The following is a 25,732-nucleotide window of genomic DNA, read 5'->3' as shown; positions in this document are numbered from 1 at the left end:
CTCGCTTTCCCTCTTCCCAAGCTTTCAAACCTGTACATCTTTCCGCTCCTTTACCGTCTTCTTTTCCCTTTCGCCTCCAACTGCCCGCATCGAACTACGACGCTTTTTTTTTCATGCCCCCAACGTGTGCGCAGTGCCCGCGACTCTCTCTCCTCACTTCAACTTGAAAGAAAAAAAACAAAGGAGGAGGGCAGACGCGTAGTCAGCGTACATCCCCATCGAAGAAGGTGCAAAGAGGGAGAGAGGAAAAACGCAGAAGGAAAAAGACCGAAGCGACGTAAACCAGGAACCATGTCTTCAAAACCGCTACCAAACTCTCCGGCTTCCGATGGCGCGCATCGCTACGCCCACATCAACGTGAACAAGCCCTCCTCTTACTGGGACTACGACTCTCTGCGCGTGCAGTGGAATAGCCCTGACCGTTATGAGGTGGTGCAGAAGATCGGCCGTGGCAAATACAGCGACGTCTTCCTTGGCGTAGACACCAAAGTACCGCGTCAGGTGGTGATCAAGGTGCTGAAGCCAGTCAAGAAAAAGAAGATTCTGCGTGAGTTGATGGTGCTGCAGACACTCAAAGGCGGTCCGAATATCGTTGAACTCTTCGATGTTGTGCGGGAGCCTAATAGCAAAACCCCGTCCTTTGTCTTTGAGTACGTGAAGTCGTGCGACTTTCGCACCGTTTTCCCTACCCTCACCGATCTAGAGGTGCGCAGCTATATTTTCCAGGTTATCATGGCCCTCGAATACGCTCACTCTCACGGCATCATGCACCGTGATGTGAAACCAAACAACGTGTGCCTAGACTTCAAGACAGGGAAGCTGAAGCTGATTGACTGGGGGCTTGCTGAGTTCTACCATCCTGCTACGTCCTATAATGCTCGCGTCGCATCCCGCTACTTTAAGGGGCCGGAGCTGCTCGTAGAATTACCCATGTACGACTACCGCCTGGACATGTGGTCACTGGGATGCATGTTAGCCGCCATGATCTTTATTCGTGAGCCATTCTTCCGCGGGAAGGACAACACGGATCAGCTGGTGCGCATCGTAAAGGTGCTCGGCACGGACGATCTGCAAGTGTACCTGAAGAAATACAACGCGAGTTTACCTCCTGTGCTCGAGGCGACGTTAGGCTACCACGCGAAGAAGCCGTGGCAGAGCTTTGTGAATGGGCAAAATGAGCACCTATGCCCACCTGATGCACTCTCATTTTTAGACAAGCTGCTTCAGTATGATCACATGAAACGAATTCAAGCGACAGAAGCGCTGATGGACCCGTACTTTGATCCGGTCCGACCCAAAGAATTTACGATAGACGGAATCACCACAGCGGCTGAGAGCGGAGGTGGCAGCGCAAGTATACGTGACGAAGAGAGTGAGCACGAAAAGAAGGCACCAAGGATGGAGTCGTGACAGCAAGAGGATAAGTCTGTGCTTTCGTGCTCGTCTGCGTGTCTGGCTGTGGTAATGAACATTTAACTTCTCGATCATTCTCTTGCTCTTCTCCGCCAGAAAGGTGAACAGCGAGTCAGAAAGGAGAATAGAAGGCTGAAAGAGCAGGGAAAAGAGCGAGAGCGTTGTGTGTGTGTGTGTGTGATGACAACAAAGACGAGAGGAACACATGAAGTTGCGGGGGTTTTTAGAGGTGTCGTATGAGTGACGCGGCCTTTACTGCCCCTATCCTTGGCAACACAGGTGCGTATATATATATACTCCTGTGCGTTTTCTAGTTTCTCTTCCTCCTCTATTGTTTTGTCTCTCGTGCATCAGACCACTTTATCTACAGGGTGTACTTGAGCCTCTCTCGTTTCTCTCTCCTCTCCTCTTCCTAACCCCTACAGATGGACTTTTCCCTCCCTTACTTTGCCTTTCATGCCACACTAACCTCGGTCCACGCTAACCACAGCCAACGCACACCAATACATCGTGTGTGTGTGTGTGTGTGTGTGTGTGTGTGTGGGTGGGTGGGTGGGTGGGTGTGTGGGTGTGCGTATTTGCCCTTTCTGTTTTATCTTCTCACTTTCCCCCTCGATGGCCTTTTTGATTTCCCTCTCTTCTTCTTCGTTGTTCTTTCGCTTTGACGCTTGCTCCTTAGCCGGTCTCCTCTTTGCCAGACTGACGGTGTTTGGCATAACTCTCTCTCTCTGCATACGCGTATGTGTGTGTGCACGCGTGCTGAACTTGTCTGGTGAATGTTGGTCCTACGAAAGGAAAGGGTGGGCATTGCACTTGAGAACCAAGGAAACGCAACGGAAAAAATTGAAAGCATTACGACAGAGACTCTAAAGTCCACACAACAGAGATGCGATGGGGGAACATGTTACATGAGAGGCATCGTCCGTTCAAGTGGTACGCCCATAGAGCTGTGTGTGCGTGTCTGCGCGCGCGCATTTGTGCCTATCTTGGCGTGATTTGTCGACGGAAAGGTGGCGGCCACGCGTTGAACGGACAGTATGGAGCATGAAGAATCTTCTGGCGGTTCCAGTTCTCTTCTCATCCTCTCTTTCTCTCTCTCTCTCTCTCTGCACCAGTCGGCGAATAGGATTGGAGCTGAGTGTGGATTTTGCAACGCTCCTCTGCCCTTCAGGTGGAAATCATGGCTGTGCTGGCCCAGATGGTATGTCTTCCCGGAGCGCAAACGGGCTCTCTCTCTCGCCGTGTCTCTCTTCCTTCCCTTCTTCACTCCCAGGTGTCTCTGGGCCTCATTTCTTTGGAACTTTTCTCTTCGCTGTATGTGTGGACGCCTACCTCATGTTGTTGATGGCATTCGTGCCATCTCTTCGAGGTGAGTGTCCTGTTGTGCACACATCTTTTTGTGTGTGATGCAATTCTCTCCCCAACATCTATTGTACCACTGCTGCGCCAACAGCGCTTCGGATCGCTCCTCACTTAAGCGAGTCCTCCCTAAACCCATCGTGTTTCATCGAGTCCGTGGGTTGGTCAGAGGGCTAGCACTTTTCACGCACACACACACACACGCACACACACACACACACACACACACACACACTAGTAACTCTCTCTTTCACATCTCTGAGCTATCCTTCAACTCAGCGTACACTTTTTGCTTCTCGTGTCTCCGCAGCATTGTACGCTAACCGGGACTCGGTGACTCACAATGCTGCGGGGTAATGTAGGTGTGTGTGGTCGTGCAGGGGTGGCACTAGTGCGGCTTCGAGTCTGTCAGTCGCTGCCATATGCATCCGTAGCTTTGGCGCGCACCTTCTGCACCTCCACAACCCCTCTCTTAGCAAGCTTTCGCCTTAGTGCTTTTCGCTTTGATAGCAAGAACATGAGCTCCAAAATTCTGAAGAACAGCGACTACATCTCTAGCAATAATGGTGGGAGGAGCGGCGACGACAGTGCCGCTGCAGATAGGGCAGACACTGGCAAGTCGCCAACTGCAGAGGCCGGCACAGAGATGACGGTGGTACAGAAAGACTATGGCGAGGAGACGGGTCATGAGGGGTTTCATGAGGAAGCTATCATTGTGAAGGATGAGAAAGGCAACTCTATCACCCGCATTCGGCGCCTTCCTCTCACGCTTATCGAAGAAGTTCCACTGCCGCAGCGCATTCTGACAGACCTGGAGCTTGTCATGATGGCCTGGTGTGAGGAGCATGCCCGGCAATATGCATTCTTCATGACGGCTATCCGCATCGGTGTGCTCCTGCTTCTCTTCATCATCCTGTACGTGTTTTACCAGACCACCCTGTCCAGTGAGCGAGTAGTGCGCGGCGTGAACAACATGCCGGCTGACCTGCGCATCGGCAGTGTTGTCTATTTCGACATCACAGAGAACGGCACCGACATTGGGCGCATTGTCATTGGTCTGCTCAACGAGGATTGCCCGCTCTACTGCGAGTACTTTCATCGTCGTTGCACGGGCAACGGAGGCAAGGGTAACTCCTTCCGTGGGATGCCCCTGGCGGCGATCGTGCCGCGACACTGCTTAATCTTTGGTGACGGACCGGAAATGGAGCACGATGTGCCCGGGTTCAACCCGCACTACCTGCCGACAGAGCACCTGAGCAACGGTGCCTGGCGCGGCGCGCTGTCTGCCATCGCGTACGGACCCAATCGTGAGAGCCCGAACTTTTCTATTCACATCTCATCGGGCGATTACAAGCCCCAGGTGTTCGCCATTGTACTTGGTGGGTACAACGTGATTGAGAGAATGAACAATGCAGGCTCGAAGCACGGCAATGCGCCAAAACGGCACTACGTCATCGAGGGCTGCGGGGAGCTGTGCACGCTCGCCAAGTCGCACATCGTGCCGATGCCGTGGAAACTGTACGAGTCTGTGTCTGTTGGGTACGACGAAGAAAAATTCGGCCCGCGCCTGTCAGCGGACGTGCTCAAGCACTCCGATGAGATCGGTGCCGCGGAGCATGTGACACAGCAGCAGCAGCGTAGCTTGGCGGAGGTTCGTAAGAAGAAATGGTGGTTTTTCTAGGACTCAACGCACTGGAAGTGCGAAAGGCACAAAACGCACAGAGAGATGGGAAGAGAAACGGAGACTGCAGGAAATGAAACTCTGCTAAGGCTAGCAAGCACAATGAAACGCAGGTGTGGGTGGGTGGGGTGGGGGGGGGGGGGGGATGTAGCGCACTATTTACCATGCAAGATGCACGTTCATGGCTCCACCGTGTCTGTGTACACGTGTTTAACCAAGCGGACGCTGCAGAAGGAGGTGGGGAATAGGATTGGGGTTGTAGTGACGGGAATCGAGTACTGCGCTTCGCACCTCCTTCCCTTAGTCTTTTGCCGTTGCTCTTCTACTCTCCCTTCCCTCCATGCCTGACATCTTTAGCAGCTCTTCTACCGTATCGTATCCTCTGCTGTTGAGGGTTTGGGTGCGAAATGGAGAGATGACGATGGCAACGAGTTGATTGACTTCCCAGCATCCCTCGCCCCCCCCTCCCAGGCGTTCCACCGCCATTGTGTGTGTGTGTGTGTGGGTAGCTGGCTGTGCGACGCATCCTTGGGTGTGCGCCCGCCATTGGCTTGCCTATCGGGGGTAATTGCCGGATGTCTCTTTTGTTATCGTTTTTGGGTGTGTACGCGCGCGTTGTTGCTTGTGTCTTCCCGTGGTGTATGTGCGTGCTGATGGATTTGTAGGTGCACTACTGCTCTGCGCAGGGGGTGGTGGAGAGGTCCGCTCCCTCTTTTCTCTTTGATACAGCCGCCCTGATGACAGTGGTCACCTCAGTGTGTAGTATCTACGGTCAAGTACCTACGACGTGAGGAGGTCAGAGCGATGTATCGCTGCGGATGGCGTTGCGTCGGAGCGACCTGCAGCAGCGAACGCGCGTGTGCCATCCATGTGGTGGGCACCGCGTCAGCGTGACTCACCGGGCCCTCGCTGCTCACTGGTGGAGGGAAGCTGAGCCACCCCGGGAGGAGGGATGCACCAGGTGGTGACCCGCACAACGGGCGCGGCTGTGAGGTAGCCTGTGTGGCGGGGTGGGTGGGCAGAGGGTGAGGCAGTGGCCGTGCCCCGATGACTGGGTCGGCGCATTGCTGTGACGTGCTCACGGCCGCTTTGCACCACGCGACAGGTCGGTGGTAGAGTGGGGCGTGAACTTGCATTATATGACGGAATGGACACGTTGAGTTTAAAAAAAGTGGCAATGTCGTAAAGGCAACCAACATAGCTGGAGGACGTAGTCGCCTTGTCGCGCTGCTTTTTTTTCCCTTCACATGGTCCACTGTCGCTGCTGCTCTCTGTTACGGGTGTAATTCTTCTGGTTGACTCACATGACTTGTTTGTTTCTTGTGTTGCGCTCACGCCTTCCTCCACACAAATCAGCAAATTATGTCTCTTTTCTCCTTCACTCTCCTTACACACACACACATGCGTATTCTGCTGTGCGTATCGGGGGATGATAGTGTTGAGGATGTTGCGCTGCTGTGCTCTGGTTGGTGAATTTTTTGTGTGTCGATCGATCTCATGCATTCGTGTGCCGTTAAGCTATTTACTTCATTTACCCTTTGGGGTGTTGTTCTTTCTGAGGTCAAGGCACCCAGTCGTTTAGACACACACGCACACAAGACGCACAAGCAGGTAGTGATAATAATGTCGCATGAACTATAATGACCCACTCAAAGATTGGTGGGTCATTTTTGTATCCTGAAAGAGGCAAAACACAGCTGCTTGGATGAAACTGGTTCAGCTGCGCGCCGCCTGTTGACGTCGGTACCTTAGCCTTACGTGTCGCATTGACGATGCCTCAGAGATTCTGTCTTGACGCTCTCACATGCGGCCGCCGCTGTCGCCGTGCCGGCACAATTCGGCCTGCCTCTCCCTTTCCTCCGTCAATGCGACAAGCCTCCTCTCGTGAACTACTGACGCTTTGCTTTCACTCTTACTCGGAATGTCTTTTTCTGTACTTTGTCCCTCTTACGCGTTCAAACACACCTGTGCGTGTGCTAATTCACCCACACCCACCCACACACACACCATTTTACCTCAAATACAACCCAATGTGTGAACCAAAGAGACGTCTCTCCCGCTATAGTCGTCACTCCGTCTCTCATTTCGCACTGGCCGCCCCTCTCACTCCCTTGCTCTACCCATACCCCTCCCTCCACCCGCTAGCCTGACATGCTACACTTCGAGGGTAGCAGCTTGCTTCGACACCATATTGTGTGTAGCATCCTCTCAAAGCGCCCGGTGCGCATCACCAACATCCACGATGGCGAGGACCCAGTAGGCATTCAGGCACATGAAGCAAACTTCCTCAAGTTCATCGACCGCGTCACAAGTGGTTCCTCCCTGCGGTGCGCCGACAACAATACCACGTTGCAGTTCACACCTGGCATGATCTTAGGTGGGTCCTTCTCGCACGAGGTGCCCTCGCAGCGATGCGTGACGTACGTTATCGAGGCGGCGCTGCTGCTGCTTCCGTTTGCGAAGTTCGACTCGCGCATCACTTTTGTAGGCGCCACACAAGGCGAGCTCGACCTCTCAGTGGATACGGTGCGCACTGTCACCCTGAGGTGGGTACAGCTCTTTGGAGTGCAGGGTAGTCTGCGGATCATCCGCCGCGGCGCCGCGCCAGGTGGTGGTGGTGCGGTAGAGCTAGACATCAAGGCCATTCGACGCCTCACTAGCGCTACAGCGAAGGAGCGCGGGCGAGTGCGCCGCATTCGCGGCATTGCCTTCGCCTCTCGGGCTGCAGCCGATCTGCCACAGCGAACCGCTACTGCAGCCAAAGGAGAACTGCTCAACTTGCTGCCAGATGTGTACGTGGTGACCGATGTCGACAACAGTAAAGCCAACCGGAACGACCGCGTGAGCGGCTATGGTGTTGTACTGGTCGCCGAGACAACGAGCAAGCTGTGCGTCATCTCCCAAGAGTCGGTCGCCATGCCGCAGGAATCACCGGAGGACGTTGGCAAGCGGGCGGCACACCTTTTGCTCGACCAGATTTACGAGGGAGGCTGCGTCGACGCGCACCATCAGATGCTGGTGCTGCTGTTGATGGCGCTCAGCCCAGACGAGGTATCAACCGTTCGCTTTGGCCAGCTGAGCGTGAGTGGTGTGTCGGCTCTGCTTCTGATGGACTCGTATTTTGGGGTGTCGTGCGCTGTCAAGTCGGACCCGTCCTTTGTGGGGCCGAATTTACCCCCCACAACATTAGTGACCTGCCTCGGAAGCAATGCCGTAAATACGTGGAAAAAGTCAAGCTAAGGACCGCGACAGGGGGAGGGCACTGGTGTTGTTGTCGAGTAGTTGTCTTCGTGTGTGTGTGTGTGTGTGGGTGGGTGGGTGGGTGGGTGGGTGGTCAGGATACGGCGCGCTGACGCTGCTCACCCCCTGCGCCTATTTCGAGTAACACCCCGTCACCTCATCCACCGACGTCCCCCCTCTCCCAACGCACTATGCGCCACGCACGTCTTGAGTACTGTTGCTTGTGTGCATCTGTGCACCGGTGCGCAAGCGTGAAGAGGGAGGCTACGCACGTGGGCTGGCGTTGTGGCGGTGAACTACGTTTAAGGTCTAACCAAATTCCTTCATGAGTGAAGCACACACAGAAAAGAGAGCGTAGGGTGATCACACGCGCACACGCCCAGACATCCCCTCCCCACTCTGGCACGCGTGAGGGTTTGCCGAGGTGTGAACGCTTTTCTTTCAGTGGTGGAATGGGTGATGGAGTCGGAGATGGAGGTGGACGGAGGCTGCAAGGTGGCAGCGCAGGCTCGACCACGAGCGTGGTGCGACCTCTATCACCCATTCCAAGGATGACCTTCTGCTCAGGTTCTTGTGTGGGCGTTTGGGTATTTGTTTTGTTTTGCTTCTGAGTGTTCGTTGCCTGCGCTCCTCCTCTCCTCGATCTCAGCACGGCTTTGATAGCGCCTGGAAATGCGAGTCTGCGTCCCTATTGCTGCTCTTCTCGTCTCTTCTTCTACATGATCTTCTCTTGCGTTTACATCGAGTCACCTCAGCCGGTGCACATTCTAGCTTCTGAGCCTGCAGGGTGTGCACAGAGAGAGAGAGAGAGAAAGCGAGCGACGTATATACATAGTCGTGCATAGACACGTACAAGCATAGATTGCAGTGCCCAAAAAGAAATGAAAGACACCCCGCCTGTCGGAATGGACTTGGACTTTTCAAATCGAGGACTTTTCGCGTTTGATGCTACGAAGGCACGGTCAGCGCTGGTAGAGGTCTCTGCGGCGGCACCGCGGACTACCCTCTCGACTAGCTCGACGGATGGGGGTGACGCCGCCAGCGCAGCGCTGTCGCTGTCTGCACTCCCCGCCATCCGCCTATTGAACTTGTCCTACAACTCCCTCCACCTCTTCACCGGCGGAGAGACCTTGAAAGGACTCACAGTGTTGGACTTGTCGCACAACGCGCTGACACAGCTCTACGGTCAGAGCATGCCGCCCACGCTGGTACGGCTCAGCGTCGCGCACAATCAGCTGGCACACCTGTGCAACTTGGCCCAGTACACACCACAGCTGCAAGTACTGGAGGTTGGGCACAACCAACTGAGCACCTCTGCTCTGCGTGACCTACCTGTATCGCTGACGCACCTCAGCGCGGAGAACAACACAATTGAGTCGTTGGCGCCGCTCGGCGTCTTGTTTCACCTGACACACCTGAACTTAGCACAGAACCAGCTGGAAAGCAGAGATACCCTTTGCGCCTTGCAGCCACTTGTGTCACTGCGCCACCTCGACGTCCGCGGCAACCCCATGTGCGAGAAAGGTAGACGTAACAGCGCGGGCGAGGATGACGGTGTCACCCAGCTGCTGCACGACGTACTGCCCCGCCTGTCGCGCTTCAATGGGACTTCTCTCTCACAGGCACCAGAGAACCGCATGTGGAAGACGGCGCACCGGCAGCAACAGCAAAATGCTAAACTCAGCGCAGTGAACTGTCGCGGCATTTCGCATGATGTTCATGGCGACAATGGTGTGCGACGACGAGGCGCACGCGAGGACAGCAGCGGCGGCGGCAGCAGCAGCTCCCTCTTATCATCTTCCCAAAGACAACAGCACAAGCTCCAGGAGCCGACTTTGGAAGTCCGCCTCATGCAGGCGAAGGTGAATGAACTACGACGCCTGCTCTTAACCGCGCAGGATGAGGAGGGAAAGGCTCGTCAGAAGCGTGCGCTGCTCATGGAGAACGTGAAGAGCACAGCCAAGGTGATTGATCAGCAGGAGGTGGAGCTGGAGAAGCTTCAAAGTGAGGTGGAAAACTTGCGGGGACTGGATGAGAAGCTGCAGTTATCGGTAGCGGCTGCAGAGCACTCGTTTGAGCAGGTCCACGCGTCTCTTCTTGCGAGCAAGGCAAAACTGTCTGCCTCCGCTGTGAAGTAGAGGCTCGCCATCAGTATGCGGTGGTGTTGAGGTCGTAGTTAGTCTCTCTTCTTGTGTACTGCTCCTCCAAAAGGAGTAATGGGCACAAGGTGTTGTCGGGCGTGCTTCTTTGCATAGATGTGTATTGATAATCGTTGAAACGCATAGAAGCTGCACTAGCGCAGGTGAACATAAAAGAAGAATGTGAAGGGTCTGGTGAAACTGATTCAATGAGGACCTCACCCGGTGGGTGTTGTCTAGGAGCAGCGGACGAGCCTTTGTTAGGTTTTATATGTGGCGCTTTCACTTCACTCCCCATCTCCTGGCGTACAATTCAATCTTCGTCCTGGCTGGTGTGCTCGACGAGGATATCTCTCATTGTGCTTTGTGTGTGTGGGTGTGGGTGTGCTCCACACTGCAGGCCCACTAGTCTTAGCGACGCATGGACGTCTTTCTCTCTTGAAGTACACGCCTCTCGACCGAGGGGGATAGCGCTGACAGTGCAGAAAAGCACGACGCTGCGCACTTGAAGGAAGCCGCGCTGAAACGCCACTTACTCTTTCACATGTTCAACTTTTTGCTTGCCGCGTTCTCTCCATCCTCGTGCTGACACTCATGTCCACATTGACTGCACTGCAACATCAATCGATGGATGCGGCTGCTCCGTGCCTGTACGCATGTGTGTGTGCGGGTGTGGATGTGGGTGCGTCTCTCTCTCTCTCTCTGCTTCATATTTGCGGCTCACAGGGTACGGAAGTGGCCCTCTCCACCGCCGCTCTCCTTGCTCATCCAGAGAAAACAAAGGTGAAGGATGAGCCCCCAAATCGTTGAGCGACTGGGTGGGTTCTCCCGCTGTACAACGCTGCTTACCTTTGCAATTCACTTTTTGCACTCCCTCTTCAGTGTTGTGAACTTCCTGTCGTGGGTGAACACGCCGGAGTCGCGACTCACGCACAACATGAAGATTGTGTACCTCTCATTGACGATTGTCTGCTGCCTCGCCTACTTCTTCGGTGCCTCCGTCGTCTATATGTGGGCGTGGCGCTTTCCAGAGCCAGAGGAAGTGGCAAAGCGGCGCCGCGTCTACGGTGTCAGTATTAATCTCCTCTTCTGTGATTTACCCATCTTCATCATCGAAACGAAGATTGTGCGGCAGCTGAACTTCCCTGCCGCCATAATGGCCTTCACCTACGTCCTCACGTGCGTCTCCTTCTCCTACTCAGTGCTGCGGGTGTGGTTCTTTTTCATGGTGCGATTCATCAAGTTCCGCTTTCCGACCACCTGGTCGATCGGCTCCAGCTACCCTACTCAAGCTACCGTTGCGGTGCGGCGCGAGATGGACGTGCGGAACTACACAGGCAGCGGTTGTGTTGCCGGGGACGATGGCGGCAGCGTAACTCCACCACTCACCGCGGCAGGCCACACCATTTTACTGAGCCGCAACTCTGGCTTCTACAGCGATGACAGGGCAAGTACGACGGGGCTTTACCACACGCTCACCCCCGATCGCGCCCGCAGCGATATTTACTATAGCCCCCCCTCTAGCCACTATCACACACCTTCCTCGGGTGACTTAAGCACCCCACGAGAGCAGAACCAGCGCAGGTATCGCTGCGGTGTGGGGACCCGCCTCTACAGACCCCGATCAGCTGCTCCGCCGCTTCGCATCTAAAAAACAAGGCGGCAGAACTACCTGTGAAGCAGAGATCAAAAGGATGGAAGAGGACAGCGATGTATTGTGCTTTACGAAAGTGGGGCCTAGCCGTTGGAGAAGAATTACTATTCATCATGTCTTCCGGACGTTACCTTCACCTCCACCCCTCTCTTCTTCCACTCCTGTTGTCCTCAGCGTTTCCCAGAGGCGCACCCTTTGGAACTCGGCTCTGTGTATGTGTGTGTGGGGGGGGGGGGGGGGTTGTGCCGTCGGTATGTTGCTGTGATCGGCTGCTCGTGGCCCCGTCTTTGGAAGATTTTTGTTTGTTTCGCTCCTTCCTCCCACTTCACCACACCTCCTTAGAGTCAATGTGTTCATCAACGAAGCAAGAAACGATAACGAAAAATGCATAAAAGGAAAAGAGCCTGCTGCTTGTCCTCTCTCGTCTCATCGATGCATGTGTGTGTGATGTGTCCTCACTGCTGAACCACACCCTGGCATGCGACTGTGCTGGACCTTTCCGAGTGAGGTGGGGCGGCCTTCTTCTCCTTTTGTGGCGGAGGGCGTGCAGGCGAGAGATGGAAATGCGCAGCGACTATATTACGTGCTCCTGTGCACCTCCCTCCCCCACACCCCTTCATACCTTTTGACTCCTTCTCTCGGCATCCAATGAAACGACCATCACGCTCATCTCCTCCCATCCCTCCCCCCTTCACACACACGCACTCGCATGTTGCTGCGACTATTTCGCTATCCCTCACCGCCGTGACTCACCATATTTCTTCTGGCTCTCGCTGTAGTGTTTCCCCACTAAGAAGATGGTGAGTATCAAGTGCGGTTCCCGCCGCAAGGCCCGCCGCGCGCACTTCCAGGCCCCGAGCCATGTGCGCCGTGTACTCATGAGTGCCCCGCTCTCCAAGGAGCTGCGCGCCAAGTACAACGTGCGTGCCATGCCCGTGCGCAAGGATGACGAGGTCATCGTGAAGCGTGGCGCCTTCAAGGGCCGTGAGGGTAAGGTGACGGCGTGCTACCGCCTCAAGTGGGTCATTCACATCGATAAGGTGAACCGCGAGAAGGCGAACGGCTCCACCGTGGCCGTCGGCATCCACCCCTCCAACGTCGAAATTACGAAGCTGAAGCTGACGCACCACCGCAAGGCCATCCTGGAGCGCAAGGACCGCTCGTCCAAGAGCGACAAGGGCAAGGGCAAAATCAGCGCCGCGGACAAGGCCATGCAGCAGATGGACTAAAAGGCCGTCGCCCAACGAGATGGGGAGCTCAGTGGAAACACAAGCGTATCACGGTGTTTTTCACGTTTTTTTTTTTCGCTTTATTTTTTTGTTTTCCCTTCGCTCCAATTCAACAGAAAGGCGGAAAACAACGTACGACTCCATCAGTGTGCCTTCTCCCACCTCTCCAACAACCCTTCAGAGCAAGAGAAAGGACATTCTGGAGCTCGAGTATTCCTTATCGGACTGCTTCAAAGCCCTATTGACATGACTGCGCAGCTTCTGTGTGTGTGGGTGTGTGTCTGTATAGGGCAGGCGCGAATCAAACGTGAGCGGGAGGAGGACTGTGGTTGCGTAACTCTTTCCTCCCCCTCGTTCCTCTTCGCGCAGTCTGCCGCACGGGTAAGGAGGTATGAGAAACAGTCGGGGGGGGGGGGGGGGGGCGGACGCCCGCCGCATAGCCTTCCGCGTGACTGGGTGTCGGTTGTTTGTCGATGCCACAGAGACCACGTATGTGACCTCTTCTACCTCTTTTTCTGCCCTTGTGTCATCACCGCTCCCCACCCCTCTCTTGCACGCTGATCCCCGCACTACTCTGTTGTCTCAGTCGTTGCCCATTGCATCTGCGCATCTTCTTGCTCTCGAACCGCCAATCGTTCCTCGTTCTCGTTTACTAGAGACGACCCTCAGTCTGTATACTGCTCCTCTCTCTCTCTGTACTCGCTTCCCCTGTAAGACGCCAAGCCTGCTACCTTTGGGGTGTATGGAGTACAGACAGGTGCACTGACACATACACACACACACACACACGAGATGGATACACACACGTCGTTTGTTTCTTTCCGGCATAGAGTACATATTTGACGTCAGTCCCTCAGTGCTTTTTTCCTCTTGTAGCGCTCCCTTTTCTCTCTCAGTCCCAGTATCACAACTTCTTCAGCAGCTGTGTTTCTCTCGGTGGCATCAGTCGTCTTCTAGCTCCCCCCCCCCTCCCTCTCCTCTCTACCTCACCCACAAATCAACATCAAAACTAAATCCACGTGTAGGCCGTACCCCGCTCGGGGTAAAATTGTCACAAGTGTGTTGCCATCATCTGAGTTGGGGTGGCGAATGAGTCACACAATACGCCCGATGCACACACGTTTCAGTCAGTATGATTGCTCGTCTGGACGGCGCGTGCGCACGCAAGATCGCTGCGGGGCAAGTGATTACAGACCTCACGAGCGTTGTGAAAGAGCTTACGGAGAACGCGCTAGACGCCAAGGCCGCAACGGTGACGATTCGGCTCCTCAATTACGGCCTCGATGAGATTGTCGTGGATGACGACGGCACGGGACTATCCATGGGCCGGCTAGTAGACACCGCGACAAACAAGCTGCGGGATGGTGCGAGCACGCCTCTGCTATCGAGTCGCGCCACCACGAAGCAGCGATGGGACGATCTCGACAGATACACTCATGCGAGTGCAAAGGGTGAAGTCGACGATCATCTCACGAGCCAGGTCGAGAGTACGCGTGTGGCAGGGGGTGAGGGCGACAGCTTTGATCCGTCACTTGGTTTCCGCGGGGAGGCGCTCCACTCTTTGGCCCACATGGGCACCGTAACGATAGAGACGCGCAGCGCCGACACTGGTGCCATGACAGTGCGCCTCTCGTATGATCATGCGTTACACACGTCTCGCCTGGAGGCGGTGCGACTGCGCGACGTGCTTGGCACCACCGTCACTGTGCGGCATCTCTTCAAGCATCTCCCTGTGCGGCACCGCGAGTACGTGAAGAACTGCCGCAAGCAGCTCAGCAAAGCAACCAGCACGATGAAGCAGTACGCCGTGTCGCACCCGCACATACGTCTTGTGATGCAGCACCAGGAGACTCCCACCTCGGGCGTCATCACGCTGGTTTCGCTCACCGGCTCTGGCGATGCAACGCGCAGCGCGACGGAGGCATACGGCGGCCTCTGCGTTTCACACATGCAGCGCGTCAACTGGAGCTTGTCGTTTGGCACACTCAGCGGACTCGTCTCGAAGGTAAACAGCGGCGGGCGACTCAGCAGCGATAATCAGGTGTTTGCCCTTGACGGACGACTCGTCGACTTGCCGCGTTTGGGCAAGGCGCTCAACGACGCCTTCACCCAATGCCTCCCGAACGCTTCCCAGCGGCTGCACGTTGCCTTCTTCCTCCAGGTAAAGACGAACGCCTCACTTCAGTACGACGTAAACCTTACCCCCAACAAGCGCAAGGTGTTGCTCGTCCAAGAGGACCGCCTGGCAGACGAGGTGTATCGGCGTGCGCTGCAAGAGTTCGGGTCAGCCTTGCAGGAGGTTGAGCTGGATCGTGGACAACGTATCGCGCAGGCTCGCACCGCTGATGTGCGTGCCGCACAGCTGACAAAGCTGATCCGCACACCGGTTTCAGCAACGTCGTTTACGCAGTTCACGTTCAAACGAGCGAGGATGGAGGAGACGGATGCGAGTGACGGCGTCGCCGCTGGCGCAGTGGACGCCAAGGGGAGAGGGTCGTACCTCAGCCCCACGGCTAGCTCCTCCTCCACGATTGATCTCCCAAAGCTCGGCAGCTTCCTGTACGACGATGACGCAGCCAACAATTATGGGTCCGGCACGGACGAGGATGGCGAGCGGACGGAATCCACGCCACGGCTGCTGCCCTCCTCGTCATCCAGCATTAGCGATGGCAACGGAAACGACGAGGACAGCGACGAAAGATGTCGCAGCGTGGTCGAAGATACAAAAGAGGACACTGGCCCGCCCTCACTTAAGCCAACCGAAGAGATAGATGGTCGTGAAAACTTCTGTTGCGGTCACGACTTGGCTAACAGCGCGGAAGGCACACACTCCGACTCTGTGGAGGTCGAGATAACACGGCTCTCTGACGAGGGAAATCAGCTGCGTGGCGGGGGCAGCTGCTATCACTGCACGTGTCCGACTTTCGGCGAGCTCGTTCAGGAGCCCTTTTCCGCGGATCCACCCGACGCGGTGGTATTGCCTGCGTCGACGAAAAAGCGCGACCGCGCCTCTTCTCGCACTCTTGGTGCGCAGACGGAGGATGACCTGAATTACTACTTTAACAAGAACTCCTTCAAGGAGATGCGGGTGATTGGGCAGTTCAACCACGGCTTCATTGTTGCCACGCTCCCCAACGGCGACGTGTTTATCGTCGACCAGCACGCATCGGACGAAAAGTATAACTACGAGCGACTCGTACGCGCGTATGAGGCAACGCCCCAGCCCTTGGTGCTCCCAGTGTCTGTGGCCATGAGTACTCACGAGGTGGACCTCGCCATGGAACACAAGCTGGCACTCCAACACCACGGCTTCAAGGTGAACCGGGGAAGCGACGACACGAAGCTGATGGTGTACTCGCTACCGGTGCTGCCATACGATGTGGTGAGCGCGTCAGATGTGATGGAGCTGGTTCAACAAATTGTACAGTACGGCACCATCACGAAGCCGCTGCGTGCGGTATGGCACTCCATGGCCACGAAGGCGTGCCGCAGCAGCATCATGATTGGCACCCCGCTCACGATGAAGCGGATGAAACTCATTCTCGAGCGACTAGGAGAGCTGGATCAGCCGTGGAACTGCCCACATGGTCGACCAACGCTGCGGCTGCTCTGCAACATAGCAGAGCTTCCAAGAGGTGGAACCTCGTTTCGATGAGCGTGGTGCCAAGCCGAAGACCTATGCTGGTGGATACGCACACACACACACATTATCGGCCACTGCGTTGCACAACTCTTCTACACGCACACATGCACAGAGAGGCACGCAGTGAGAGCAACAACGAGATGGGATACAAATCGACAGAACTGTTCTGCTCGTTTTTACTGGTGTCCCATCACCCCCTTGCCTCGCGAGAGGAGGAGGCCTCATTAGTGAATCATGGTGACGGCGGTGGCGCTAAATGAGGAGGGTTTAGTCTGAAGGGGGCATACGCACAGTCAACCTCTTCCACACATCCTGCTTCACCTGCGCCGTCTTCTTGTTACATGCTTCTGCCTCCTTATACTCATGCGCTTCACCACCGTAGTGCTGAATACACCACAGCCCTCTTCCTACTGCACTGCACTGCCCATCCTTTGCTGCCACTGGCAGCTCTCCTCTCTCTCTCTCCACATTTTTAGTCTGTTGTGTGCCGCTGTTGCCATAAAGTTGCACTTGTCGCTCTCTCGTTTTCAGAGAGAGAGAGCGCGCGACAGACAGGCACATACGTACGTATCGCTTCTCTTCTTCTGTATGTACACTCGCACAAAACAGCGGCGATAGCAACATCACCAGCGACAGTGAAGTCCATCGCCCTGATCCACTGAGAGGGAAAGAAGGGTGTGTGCAGACAAACCGACGCACACACACGCACACGCACACACATATATATATATATATATATAGAAGTAGCCCCACGCTCAACGGCTACTTCCTGTCGGCACTCTCGAGGGGAGGGAAGGCGAGGAGGGTCATAAGGAGAAAGAGAGGGGGACAAGGTAGATGCCTTCACGCTGTTGGCCTCATACAGTAGATTTACACACATACACACACATATATAGAAGTAGCCCCACGCGTGCACACACGCCCATACACGCTCTTCCTCCTCCTCAACGGCGGCTTTTTTCGTCGTTGTGCTAAGGCGCTGCGCTCCGTTGGGCCATATCGCCGCCCGAATCCTTCTCTTCTTTCGTGCGTTTGTGCGTGACCGAGTCTTGTCTCGGCAGAGACAGGAAGGTGGTGCAAGAGAGACGCAAGCAACGACGAGTGCTGCTGTCTCCTGGGGCCTTCTCTCTACCAAGCAAGTCCGGTCCCTCTCTCTCTTCCACTGAGGCGCCTCTCTCCTAATTTCCTTTGGTTAACGCTCGTGCTGCTGTGCTGCTCTGGGCAAGATGCACTACACCGCTTCGCAGCTAAGGCACGTCACTGGGGACGCCGGCAGCAGCTGCTGCTCCGACCTCCGCGAGATGAACGAGGCGAAGGTGGCCAATATCCTTTCCTACCTTGACAGTGCTGCCGAGACGCGGTGCGAGGTGCAAAACATGCGAGACGGCACACTCGCTACCAGTCTCTCCAGCGCAGTGCCGCTCACGTCGTCAGCGCTGCAGCACATCACGGCCAGCTCGCCGGCACCGTCATCCATTGGTGCCTCGCCGAACGGAACCCCGACCCGCCTCCACGCACCGCCGCTACGATCAGTATCGCCGCCATCTGTTGGTGTATCGGCGGTGCCCGTGTCGTGGATTACCGGCGGCGGCGCCGAGTCTGCCCAGAACACATACCTCGGTATCAAGAAGCGTATTGAGGGCATGCAGTTCGAGAATGAGCAGCTTCGCCGCGACAATGCTGAGCTCCGTAGTCGCCTCCAGCAATGGCGTGCCGAGGAGGCACACCGCAAGGAGGAGATGCGCGAGTCTGTACAGGGCGAGATAGACGATCTACGTACGTCTCATGCGAAGGAACGCAAGCGCTTAAAGGCGGAAAATGAGAAGCTGGCAAAGGCCAAGGAAGAACTGACGTGCGAGGTAGACAAACTTACGGTGAGGCTGCGCAACGAAGCGGCGAAACACGCTGAGGACACTCGGCGACTAGAAGCGACAAACGCAGCAGCCCTGTCGTCTTTGCGCACCAAATGGGCTGCGCAGGAGAAGGTGAACCGCGAGAAGTGGCGGCTGGCGGAGGCGAAACGCATCAAGGAATCGACGCTGCAGTCCCTCGAGCCAGATATTGTGCTGCTGCTGAATCGGCACAAAGCTGAGAAAGCGCGGCTGCGCGAGGAGTACGAAAATGAATTGCGCCATCGAGACGAGATCATCGCTGCCAAAGATGCCTCCGTAGAGGAGTTGAAGTCGAAGCTACGGCGGGAGGCGGAGGAGCTGCTCAGCCGCGAGCAGGAGGCTGTGCGAGATCGCCTCCGCGACGAGAGCGAACGCATTCATCGACAGCTCGAGGAGGAGCGCCGTCTTGAGCAGCGAAGGCGCGAGCATCTAGAGCACCACTTTGAGGATCAGAAGCTCACGTTGCAACGAGAGATCGAGCGACTTGGGAAGGAGGTGCTGCGCCTGCAGAGCGCACAGACAACGGAGCAGGCCTCCTTCCACGAGGCGGTGACAACGGAGGTGGCGCGCATCACAGGCGAGATGAACGAACGCATGACGAACCTAAAGGAGAAGCTGATGCTGGAGTTCGCAAACCGCGAGAAGGACGCACGGGAGGAAAACCAGCGCTATTTACAAGCAAAAGAGGCGGAGATGCGCAAGAAGTGCGAGCTGGAGCGCGACGCAGCGGTAACCAAGGTGGTACAGCGGCTCGAGGAGGAGCACCTGCGCGCTTTGGAGTCTGCGAGGGGTAGTGATGGGATGCTGCGGGAGCGCTACATACAAGTTACGCGTGAAAAGGAGCGACTGCAAGTGGAGCTTGACCTCGTCCAGGAGCAGCTAAGCACCGCCCTCGAGGCCAACCGCAGCAAAGCCGAGGAGCTGCAGCGCATTCAAGATATGACAAACCTCTCGGAACAGCACATAAGCGCCATCGAGGACAAGGTACGCTCCGAGTACACGAAGCGCATGAGCATACTGGACAACGAATGGCAGAAGAAGCTTCACGAGTTCGAGACCCAGCACGTGAAAGAGGTATGGGAGCTACAGCAGCGCCACAGCACCGCAGTGCAGGAGGTGGCTCGCCTGAAGTCTGAGTTTGAGATGGAGAAGAAATCCTTGGAGCAGCGCCACCATGCAGAGCTAAGTCAGATCAACGAGCGCGTCCTCGTGGCCATCACGAAGAAGGAGAACACAATCCACCATCAGTCCGAGCAGCTGTTGAGCTTGCAGGAGGCTGTCAGTCTTCGAGACCAAGAGCTGCAGCGACATCGCCAGCTGCTGCTGTGATACGGCGACTCCAAATATCGAACAGAACCCTCCGCTGAACTCCAGATGCAATGAGCACCATTGATGATACCTGTGCAGTGAAACCATAAAGCGGGGTGAACGCTGCTCTCTCGTGGTGGTGGTGGCAGTACAACGGCTGGCGCTTACCTCGGGTGCGCATAGATCGCTGGTGGCTGGAAAAACAGGCCTTTCAGTCCCATCAAGAAAAAGGCGAAGACGCTCAGCGGCTAACGCCACTTCCTCGAACTGCGTATGTGCGTGTGCTGGACTGTGAGGATATGAGGCGGGTGCGTACCACTGGCCTCTGATGTAGCAGTTGGCATTCGGATACGCGGTAGACCAATAGAAGCTCAGTAGCTGCACCATCCATGCGGTGTAGCAGTCTTCTTTGCATGTTTCCTGCTGTGCTGTGCCACCTTCAGGACAGGGAACCAGGCAGCCCCTCTCCCCCTATCCCTGCCAACACCGAGCCGCCTCTGGTGGCGGCAGGGTCAAGCACCTACGACGTGAGGAGGTCAGAGCGATGTATCGCTGCGGATGGCGTTGCGTCGGAGCGACCTGCAGCAGCGAACACCCGTGTGCCATCCATGTGGTGGGCACCGCGTCAGCGTGACTCACCGGGCCCTCGCTGCTCACTGGTGGAGGGAAGCTGAGCCACCCCGGGAGGAGGGATGCACCAGGTGGTGACCCGCACAACGGGCACGGCTGTGAGGTGGCCTGTGTGGCGGGGTGGGTGGGCAGAGGGTGAGGCAGTGGCCGTGCTCCGATGACTGGGTCGGCGCATTGCTGTGACGTGCTCACGGCCGTTTTGCACCACGCGACGAGCCCGCGACAGGTCGGTGGTAGAGTGGGGCGTGAACTTGCATTATATGACGGAATGGACACGTTGAAAATGCCCCGTTCATCTGTTTTTTTTTTGTTGTTGTTCGCGCGAGTGGCGCTGCAACAGCGTCTCGAAAAAGCTGCTCTTAAGCTGAAATGTTCTGCTTTAGCTTCACCCTGTGTGCCTCTCTTTTTCGTTTTCTCCCCTCTGTACTGTCGACTTCGTTTTGCAGTTGTGGAATGACCACCTGGCGGACACAGGGGCACATACAAACTCAGAGACCGTCCCCTGTCCAGGTCGGCCTGCTCACAGGTCTTTGTTGGTAATCTAGGTGAACGCGCGTGGTCATTTTACTCAGGGGCGTGATTTCCTCGCATCTATGTGAAGTAGCGGTGCCATGCGGCCTCGCATCTTGAGGGATCCTGGCGTACTGCCGACTCTTGTGGCGCGATCGGAGGACGTCTTTGAGGAAAGCAGCTCGGGGTGTACTCTCATTTGCACTCCCACCTCGAATGTGGCTGTCGTTGGCGAGCGCTATGACACCACGGCAGGTAATGCGGCAGCTGCACTTCCAATGAAGTGGGACAGAAACGAAGCACTGTGGCAGCTAAAGATAGCCCTTGGTGTCACACCTGTATTGCAGGGGAGAAGCGTGTCGCACCCGACGCACCCAGCCCCATGTACTCACAACAGCGCAGAGTTGTCTGTGGAACCCAACGCACGGGACGAGGAAGTTGTTACAGTTACTCCGACAGCATCCACCTCAACAAAACTGCCACCATCAGCACTAGGAGCTTCTGGGAAGGGAAACGGTCTCGATAGCTTCATCCCCCCAGTTTATAGATTCAGCTCTGTCTCGTCGGCATTCTCTTCACCGCTGCTGGAGGCCTATCTGCAAAGCGCTTTGACTCGCATCCAGGACGAATGCGATGCGCTGATGCAGTACTTGGAAGTGGGTGCTGCTCCATTAGGCGCAGAAGGACTGCAGACAATCGCGGACGTGCCCGATGATGAGCTTCAAGCGGCGCAGCGAATGTACTTACTCGCGGAGTCATCGACACTGACCCAGCTGCAGCGGCGGGCAGATGCCGCGATACTAGAGAAGGAGTACGTCTTTCAGATTCGCGATCTCCTTGCTGCCGAACTGCAGCGGCGTCACGTACCGCTCGAAGCAGCCCAAGATAACTTTCACCCCTTCTTTGAGCAGGTGGACCGCACTAAGATGGCCCTCGATGACTACTATCACGTGCAAAGCGCGATGCATACAATGACACCGATGATGGAGGCTGCGGTCGCCGTGGCGGAATGCCTGCGCGATGTCGATGCCACCACATCAGCGCAAGGGATGCAGCACCTAGACGGCATGGAGACGGCAATGGACTCCTTGCTGGCGCAGGTTCAAGCAGACGCGGTGGTGTTGCGGAAGAATTTGGCGGCACTGCACTGCCGTTTGGAGGCGCTCTAGGACAGAGAGAATCATCACAAGATTAAAGTGGAAATACAGGGAACAAATCAGGCTCCTTGGCCCATCACATCCATCCGTTGTCAAACTCCAGTGGCGCTTGTCGCTTTCTTCCTCCGAGTCCTCCGGATACCTCTTACCTCGAGATTTCTGCCTGGGTAGTCTGACCTCACGTGCCTCTTGTCCCCTTCTCTCTCTTCTGGAGTCTTACCTACGCTCTTTGCTTGACAATCCATGGAGGGCAGAGGAGTCGCTCCTCCCATGGCAGCACGCTCTATTCATCTCTCCACCTGCGTCTCTCGCTCTAGGAGCCACCATCCACTGTTATCCTTTCCTTCGAACGCACCTTTCTGGTGGTGTTGCTGTTCTTCGCCACCCAGACACCTTCTGAACTGCAAGTCGAAGAGAGACGATTGAAATGGGCGCCAGAGAGAAGTGGTGGCGACGGCCAACGCAGCCCATACGCGTGATACTCGGGGCACCCGTGCGGCCGATGCCCACACCCACGCACACACGCAAGCAGAGAGGCGAGTGTGAATGCGTGAGAGGACACGAATGTTTTCTGCTTCCTCTTGTACGAATGCTTCCTTGAGGGCCTCTCGCAGAAAGCTGCATGCACATGAAGGTGGCAGTGATGCACATCTTTTCCTTCGCTACAGCACTTCACTCGCCCGCCCGCCCTCTCCCTCTCCCTCTATCTGTCTTACCCTCCATCGCCTGTTGCGCTTAACCGCACCGTTGTTTGTCGGTTCTCCGCTGTGTGTATGCGGGAAATACGCTGCTGAAGAAGTAGAAAATAAGAGCACCTCCTTGACCTTATCTGCCAGTCGCGCACGTGCATCTCGTCGGCGCACTGTAAAGCCGCCCTGTACACGTGTGTGCGCACCGCAAGGGTCAACGAAGAGAGGGAGCGAGAGGCAGAGCTAACAACCCCTCTTCTCCTTTGGTCACCTACTCTCCGTACGTTTGTAGGTGAAGCATATTATTTGAGTGCGAAGCGAGTTTAGAAAAGGATACGTGAAACCTCCAAAGGGAATCACGGGAATTACAAGCAAAGACGCCTGCACTGAGGTCGAAGGCTAACCTCTGAAGCTCCTTAGATTATCATCCTTACCATACGTATCACCATGGCACCCGTGAACGTGCAAAGGGTGTACTCGGTGTTCCACCTGTTCGCAGTGGACACGGCGGACGCACACGCCGGTGCTGCTGCTGCCCAGGATGCAATTCGCGAGTCGTACATCCCCGTCTGCTTCTTGGCTGCGGCGGCACGGGAGATAGGCTACTACCCCACTTCCTCCGCCGTTAGTCAGTTCACTAAGACGGTGCCGAGCGCTGCGGCCGGCGCTGTGACCTTCGCAGCCTTTCTGCAGTTCTGCGAGAATGTTGCGCACACGAATCAGCCAGGGAGGTCGGCTATCTACAAGTTGGTAGACGACATAGACCCGCGAGGTAGTGGGATGATTAGCCATCGCGAGCTTCTCCTCGTCTTGACCAGCGGCTCCGCTACCATCACTGACGGTGAGATCGATGCCGCTATGAAACTGCTGGATCCGACAAACTGTGGGTACGTCCAGCTCGCCGACCTGGCAGCCTTGCTCATCGACTCATGCGAGCGTCAGCAACAACCGGAGAAACAGCAGCAGCGCTGTGGCGCAGCACGCGACTCTCACTCAAGACAGACGTCCGCGCAGCCGGAGGACTCGAGACAACATCTGAAGCAGTGGCGAGGAGACTTCACGAAACGGGGGTACGAGACTCCACCGTCCCCGCCACTTACAACAGCTGCAGCAGAGGGGGAACGCGCGCAGGCGCCGGAACAGCGCCGGAGCGCCGCTGCCGTCGGCGAGTGCGATAGCTCCTTAAAGCGCACAGGCGTCGGCTTGACCGGTGAGGCAGCTTTTCAACCCCATGGGAGCCTGTGCGATAGGCAAAACACCGTTGAGCAAACACAAACGCCAATGACGGTTGACGCGGACGTGCAGCTGTCAAAGCGCCACTCGACACCGACGTTGTGGCGCAGGCGGTTTGCCAAGAGCTCCTCAGTAGCTGTATCACCGGCCACTCCGTTGCAACGTGCCGGCGGTGGCAGCGCTGCCTCGAGCCCCGCAGCGCAGACGCCGGTTCGTCCTCTCCAGCCTACTGTCTCTGCAGCTGCAACCGAAGGCGCACCTCCTCAGGATAAGGCGGTCAACAATGAACCTCATCTTCACTACAGAAGTGGCGCCGACGCGAACGGTGGCGCACGCTACACCGGACTCAAGGAGCGCAACTCAAAGCAGCAGGTGTACTCCAGTGCGGAGCTAAACGCCAGAGGTGGTGGTGTTTTTGCAGGTGGCAATCGTTCATCAGGCACAGAGGCGGCACTGGTGACGACTGCCGCTATGCCGACGAAGAAAGCGGATGGACTGAAGTGCTGCGTCATGCTCTAGTGCGCATGCCTACCATGGTGGCTCCTCTTGCGAAGCGTGCGCCCGCACTGAAGAACAGACAAGTGCGCTTCTTTTTTTCTCTCTCAGCAAAAGCACGAGGCGAGATGGCGGGCCGGGGGAAGGAGGGGTAGAGAGACTCTTTCGAATGAAAGTGCATCGAGACCCATCTATGGGGATGCTCTACGTGCGCATGCTTGCACTTGTGTATGTTGAGTGCGACACTGTGTAGTATGATTTCCTCCACTACACCCACCACCCCTATCCGCGTCTGCTACCATGCATTGCTCAACTAATTTCTGTTCTTGTTTTTAAAGCACCCTTTACTGAGCTCTCTCTCTCTGACCCGCTTCGGTCTTTCTCTCCCCACACTCTCCCGGGGAGCTTTCGCCCTTGTTCGCAGTGAAAAAAAAACAAAGAGCAGCGAAAGGCGTGAATAAGAAAGGGGTGAAGAAGAGACTAGTCGTGTTCCCTTACCAACGCCGGTGCCTCATTGTTGCTGTGACACTGTGTCACCCTCTTCCACCGCTCTTGGCGCTATTTCTTTGTTCTCTTCTTCTGTGTTTAGTTCTCTAAAGGTCCACTACTGTGTTGCGTAGATGCGCGTGTGTACATTTTTTCCGGGGTAGGGAGTGGACTGCCTTGTCTGGGTAGCCTCTATTCAACATGCCACTGCCAGAATGTCTGCTTTTCTCTCCTCCTGTCACCCCGTCACCCCCCTCCCTCCTCCTTCCTCCTTGTCCCTGCTCGACAGTCACCTAAAGGGCACTTCTTTTTGGGGGGCATTTCCCTCCTTCCTGGCGTGTACGAGCGCAAGCGAGGGAAACGAAAAACACCAGCGGCAGCAGGCACCCGTGGGCCTGCGCATCCTCCCACCGCTCTCCGACATGGACTTCTCCTCCTTTTGCAGCACTGTGCGTCTGCCCATGCCCCGATTACTCTGCGTGTCCTTCGCTGTTCGTTGTTTGTTCGTTCGCTCTTTTTCACCCCGCATATGGGCGTACGCGCGCGACAAGCTTCGTCGTCTCTTGCTGCCTTGTGGCACCTTCCTGTGTCTTGTGGGCCTTTCAGGTAAAGGAACAGACAAAAAGAGCGCAGCTGACACACACCTTCATAGAGCAGATACAGCCTCCGTGTCTCGTCATGCTCAGCGTCGACATGAGATGCTTGGGAAGAAGGTTTGGTAAGGAGAAGCTTTAATCAGCTCTCTCGAGCAGTTGTGCATCTCAGTGTTGGAGACTATGACTTCTACGCTTGAGCACGGTTCGTAGCTTACTCTTGTTTCAGCTGACCGCACCAACCAGTGTGCGCCACTCCTTCTATGTAACCTATTCCATGGCGTTTTCCCCCCTACCTCCTTTCTCCGACTCCCTCCTTCAAGGATGCACGAACACGTACACACGCAGTCACAGATACACTGCACACACCCATATCCACATC

General features: G+C 56.0%; 10 protein-coding genes across 10 annotated transcripts; all 10 read left to right on the top strand.

Moving 5' to 3' along the window:
- Positions 1 to 291: 291 nt before the first annotated feature.
- LBRM_34_1630 (putative casein kinase II) lies at positions 292 to 1,410 on the top strand (the record flags this gene model as incomplete). Its single annotated transcript, XM_001568223.1, has 1 exon — positions 292 to 1,410. One exon carries the CDS (start codon positions 292 to 294, stop codon positions 1,408 to 1,410), a length of 1,119 nt encoding a protein of 372 aa, XP_001568273.1.
- A 1,705-nt stretch (positions 1,411 to 3,115) lies between these two features.
- On the top strand, positions 3,116 to 4,453 carry CYP14 (putative cyclophilin 14; the record flags this gene model as incomplete). The annotated part of the gene is made up of 1 exon (XM_001568222.1): positions 3,116 to 4,453. One exon carries the CDS (start codon positions 3,116 to 3,118, stop codon positions 4,451 to 4,453), a length of 1,338 nt encoding a protein of 445 aa, XP_001568272.1.
- A 2,151-nt stretch (positions 4,454 to 6,604) lies between these two features.
- On the top strand, positions 6,605 to 7,693 carry LBRM_34_1610 (putative RNA 3'-terminal phosphate cyclase; the record flags this gene model as incomplete). The annotated part of the gene is made up of 1 exon (XM_001568221.2): positions 6,605 to 7,693. The coding sequence occupies one exon, from the start codon at positions 6,605 to 6,607 to the stop codon at positions 7,691 to 7,693; it is 1,089 nt and encodes a 362-aa protein (XP_001568271.2).
- Positions 7,694 to 8,574: 881 nt separating this feature from the next.
- LBRM_34_1600 (conserved hypothetical protein) lies at positions 8,575 to 9,831 on the top strand (the record flags this gene model as incomplete). Its single annotated transcript, XM_001568220.1, has 1 exon — positions 8,575 to 9,831. One exon carries the CDS (start codon positions 8,575 to 8,577, stop codon positions 9,829 to 9,831), a length of 1,257 nt encoding a protein of 418 aa, XP_001568270.1.
- A 790-nt stretch (positions 9,832 to 10,621) lies between these two features.
- LBRM_34_1590 (conserved hypothetical protein) lies at positions 10,622 to 11,482 on the top strand (the record flags this gene model as incomplete). The annotated part of the gene is made up of 1 exon (XM_001568219.1): positions 10,622 to 11,482. The coding sequence occupies one exon, from the start codon at positions 10,622 to 10,624 to the stop codon at positions 11,480 to 11,482; it is 861 nt and encodes a 286-aa protein (XP_001568269.1).
- Positions 11,483 to 12,282: 800 nt separating this feature from the next.
- LBRM_34_1580 (putative 60S ribosomal protein L26) lies at positions 12,283 to 12,714 on the top strand (the record flags this gene model as incomplete). Its single annotated transcript, XM_001568218.1, has 1 exon — positions 12,283 to 12,714. One exon carries the CDS (start codon positions 12,283 to 12,285, stop codon positions 12,712 to 12,714), a length of 432 nt encoding a protein of 143 aa, XP_001568268.1.
- A 1,132-nt stretch (positions 12,715 to 13,846) lies between these two features.
- LBRM_34_1570 (mismatch repair protein) lies at positions 13,847 to 16,369 on the top strand (the record flags this gene model as incomplete). The annotated part of the gene is made up of 1 exon (XM_001568217.1): positions 13,847 to 16,369. The coding sequence occupies one exon, from the start codon at positions 13,847 to 13,849 to the stop codon at positions 16,367 to 16,369; it is 2,523 nt and encodes an 840-aa protein (XP_001568267.1).
- A 1,289-nt stretch (positions 16,370 to 17,658) lies between these two features.
- On the top strand, positions 17,659 to 19,578 carry LBRM_34_1560 (conserved hypothetical protein; the record flags this gene model as incomplete). The annotated part of the gene is made up of 1 exon (XM_001568216.1): positions 17,659 to 19,578. The coding sequence occupies one exon, from the start codon at positions 17,659 to 17,661 to the stop codon at positions 19,576 to 19,578; it is 1,920 nt and encodes a 639-aa protein (XP_001568266.1).
- Positions 19,579 to 20,798: 1,220 nt separating this feature from the next.
- Positions 20,799 to 21,866, top strand: LBRM_34_1550 (hypothetical protein, unknown function; the record flags this gene model as incomplete). The annotated part of the gene is made up of 1 exon (XM_001568215.2): positions 20,799 to 21,866. The coding sequence occupies one exon, from the start codon at positions 20,799 to 20,801 to the stop codon at positions 21,864 to 21,866; it is 1,068 nt and encodes a 355-aa protein (XP_001568265.2).
- A 1,124-nt stretch (positions 21,867 to 22,990) lies between these two features.
- Positions 22,991 to 24,295, top strand: LBRM_34_1540 (conserved hypothetical protein; the record flags this gene model as incomplete). Its single annotated transcript, XM_001568214.1, has 1 exon — positions 22,991 to 24,295. One exon carries the CDS (start codon positions 22,991 to 22,993, stop codon positions 24,293 to 24,295), a length of 1,305 nt encoding a protein of 434 aa, XP_001568264.1.
- Positions 24,296 to 25,732: the final 1,437 nt, after the last annotated feature.

Source organism: Leishmania braziliensis, chromosome 35 (assembly GCF_000002845.2).
Source record: "Leishmania braziliensis MHOM/BR/75/M2904 complete genome, chromosome 35".
NCBI classification, from domain to species: domain Eukaryota; phylum Euglenozoa; class Kinetoplastea; order Trypanosomatida; family Trypanosomatidae; genus Leishmania; species Leishmania braziliensis.
This window is presented reverse-complemented; position numbering and strand designations above follow the sequence as displayed.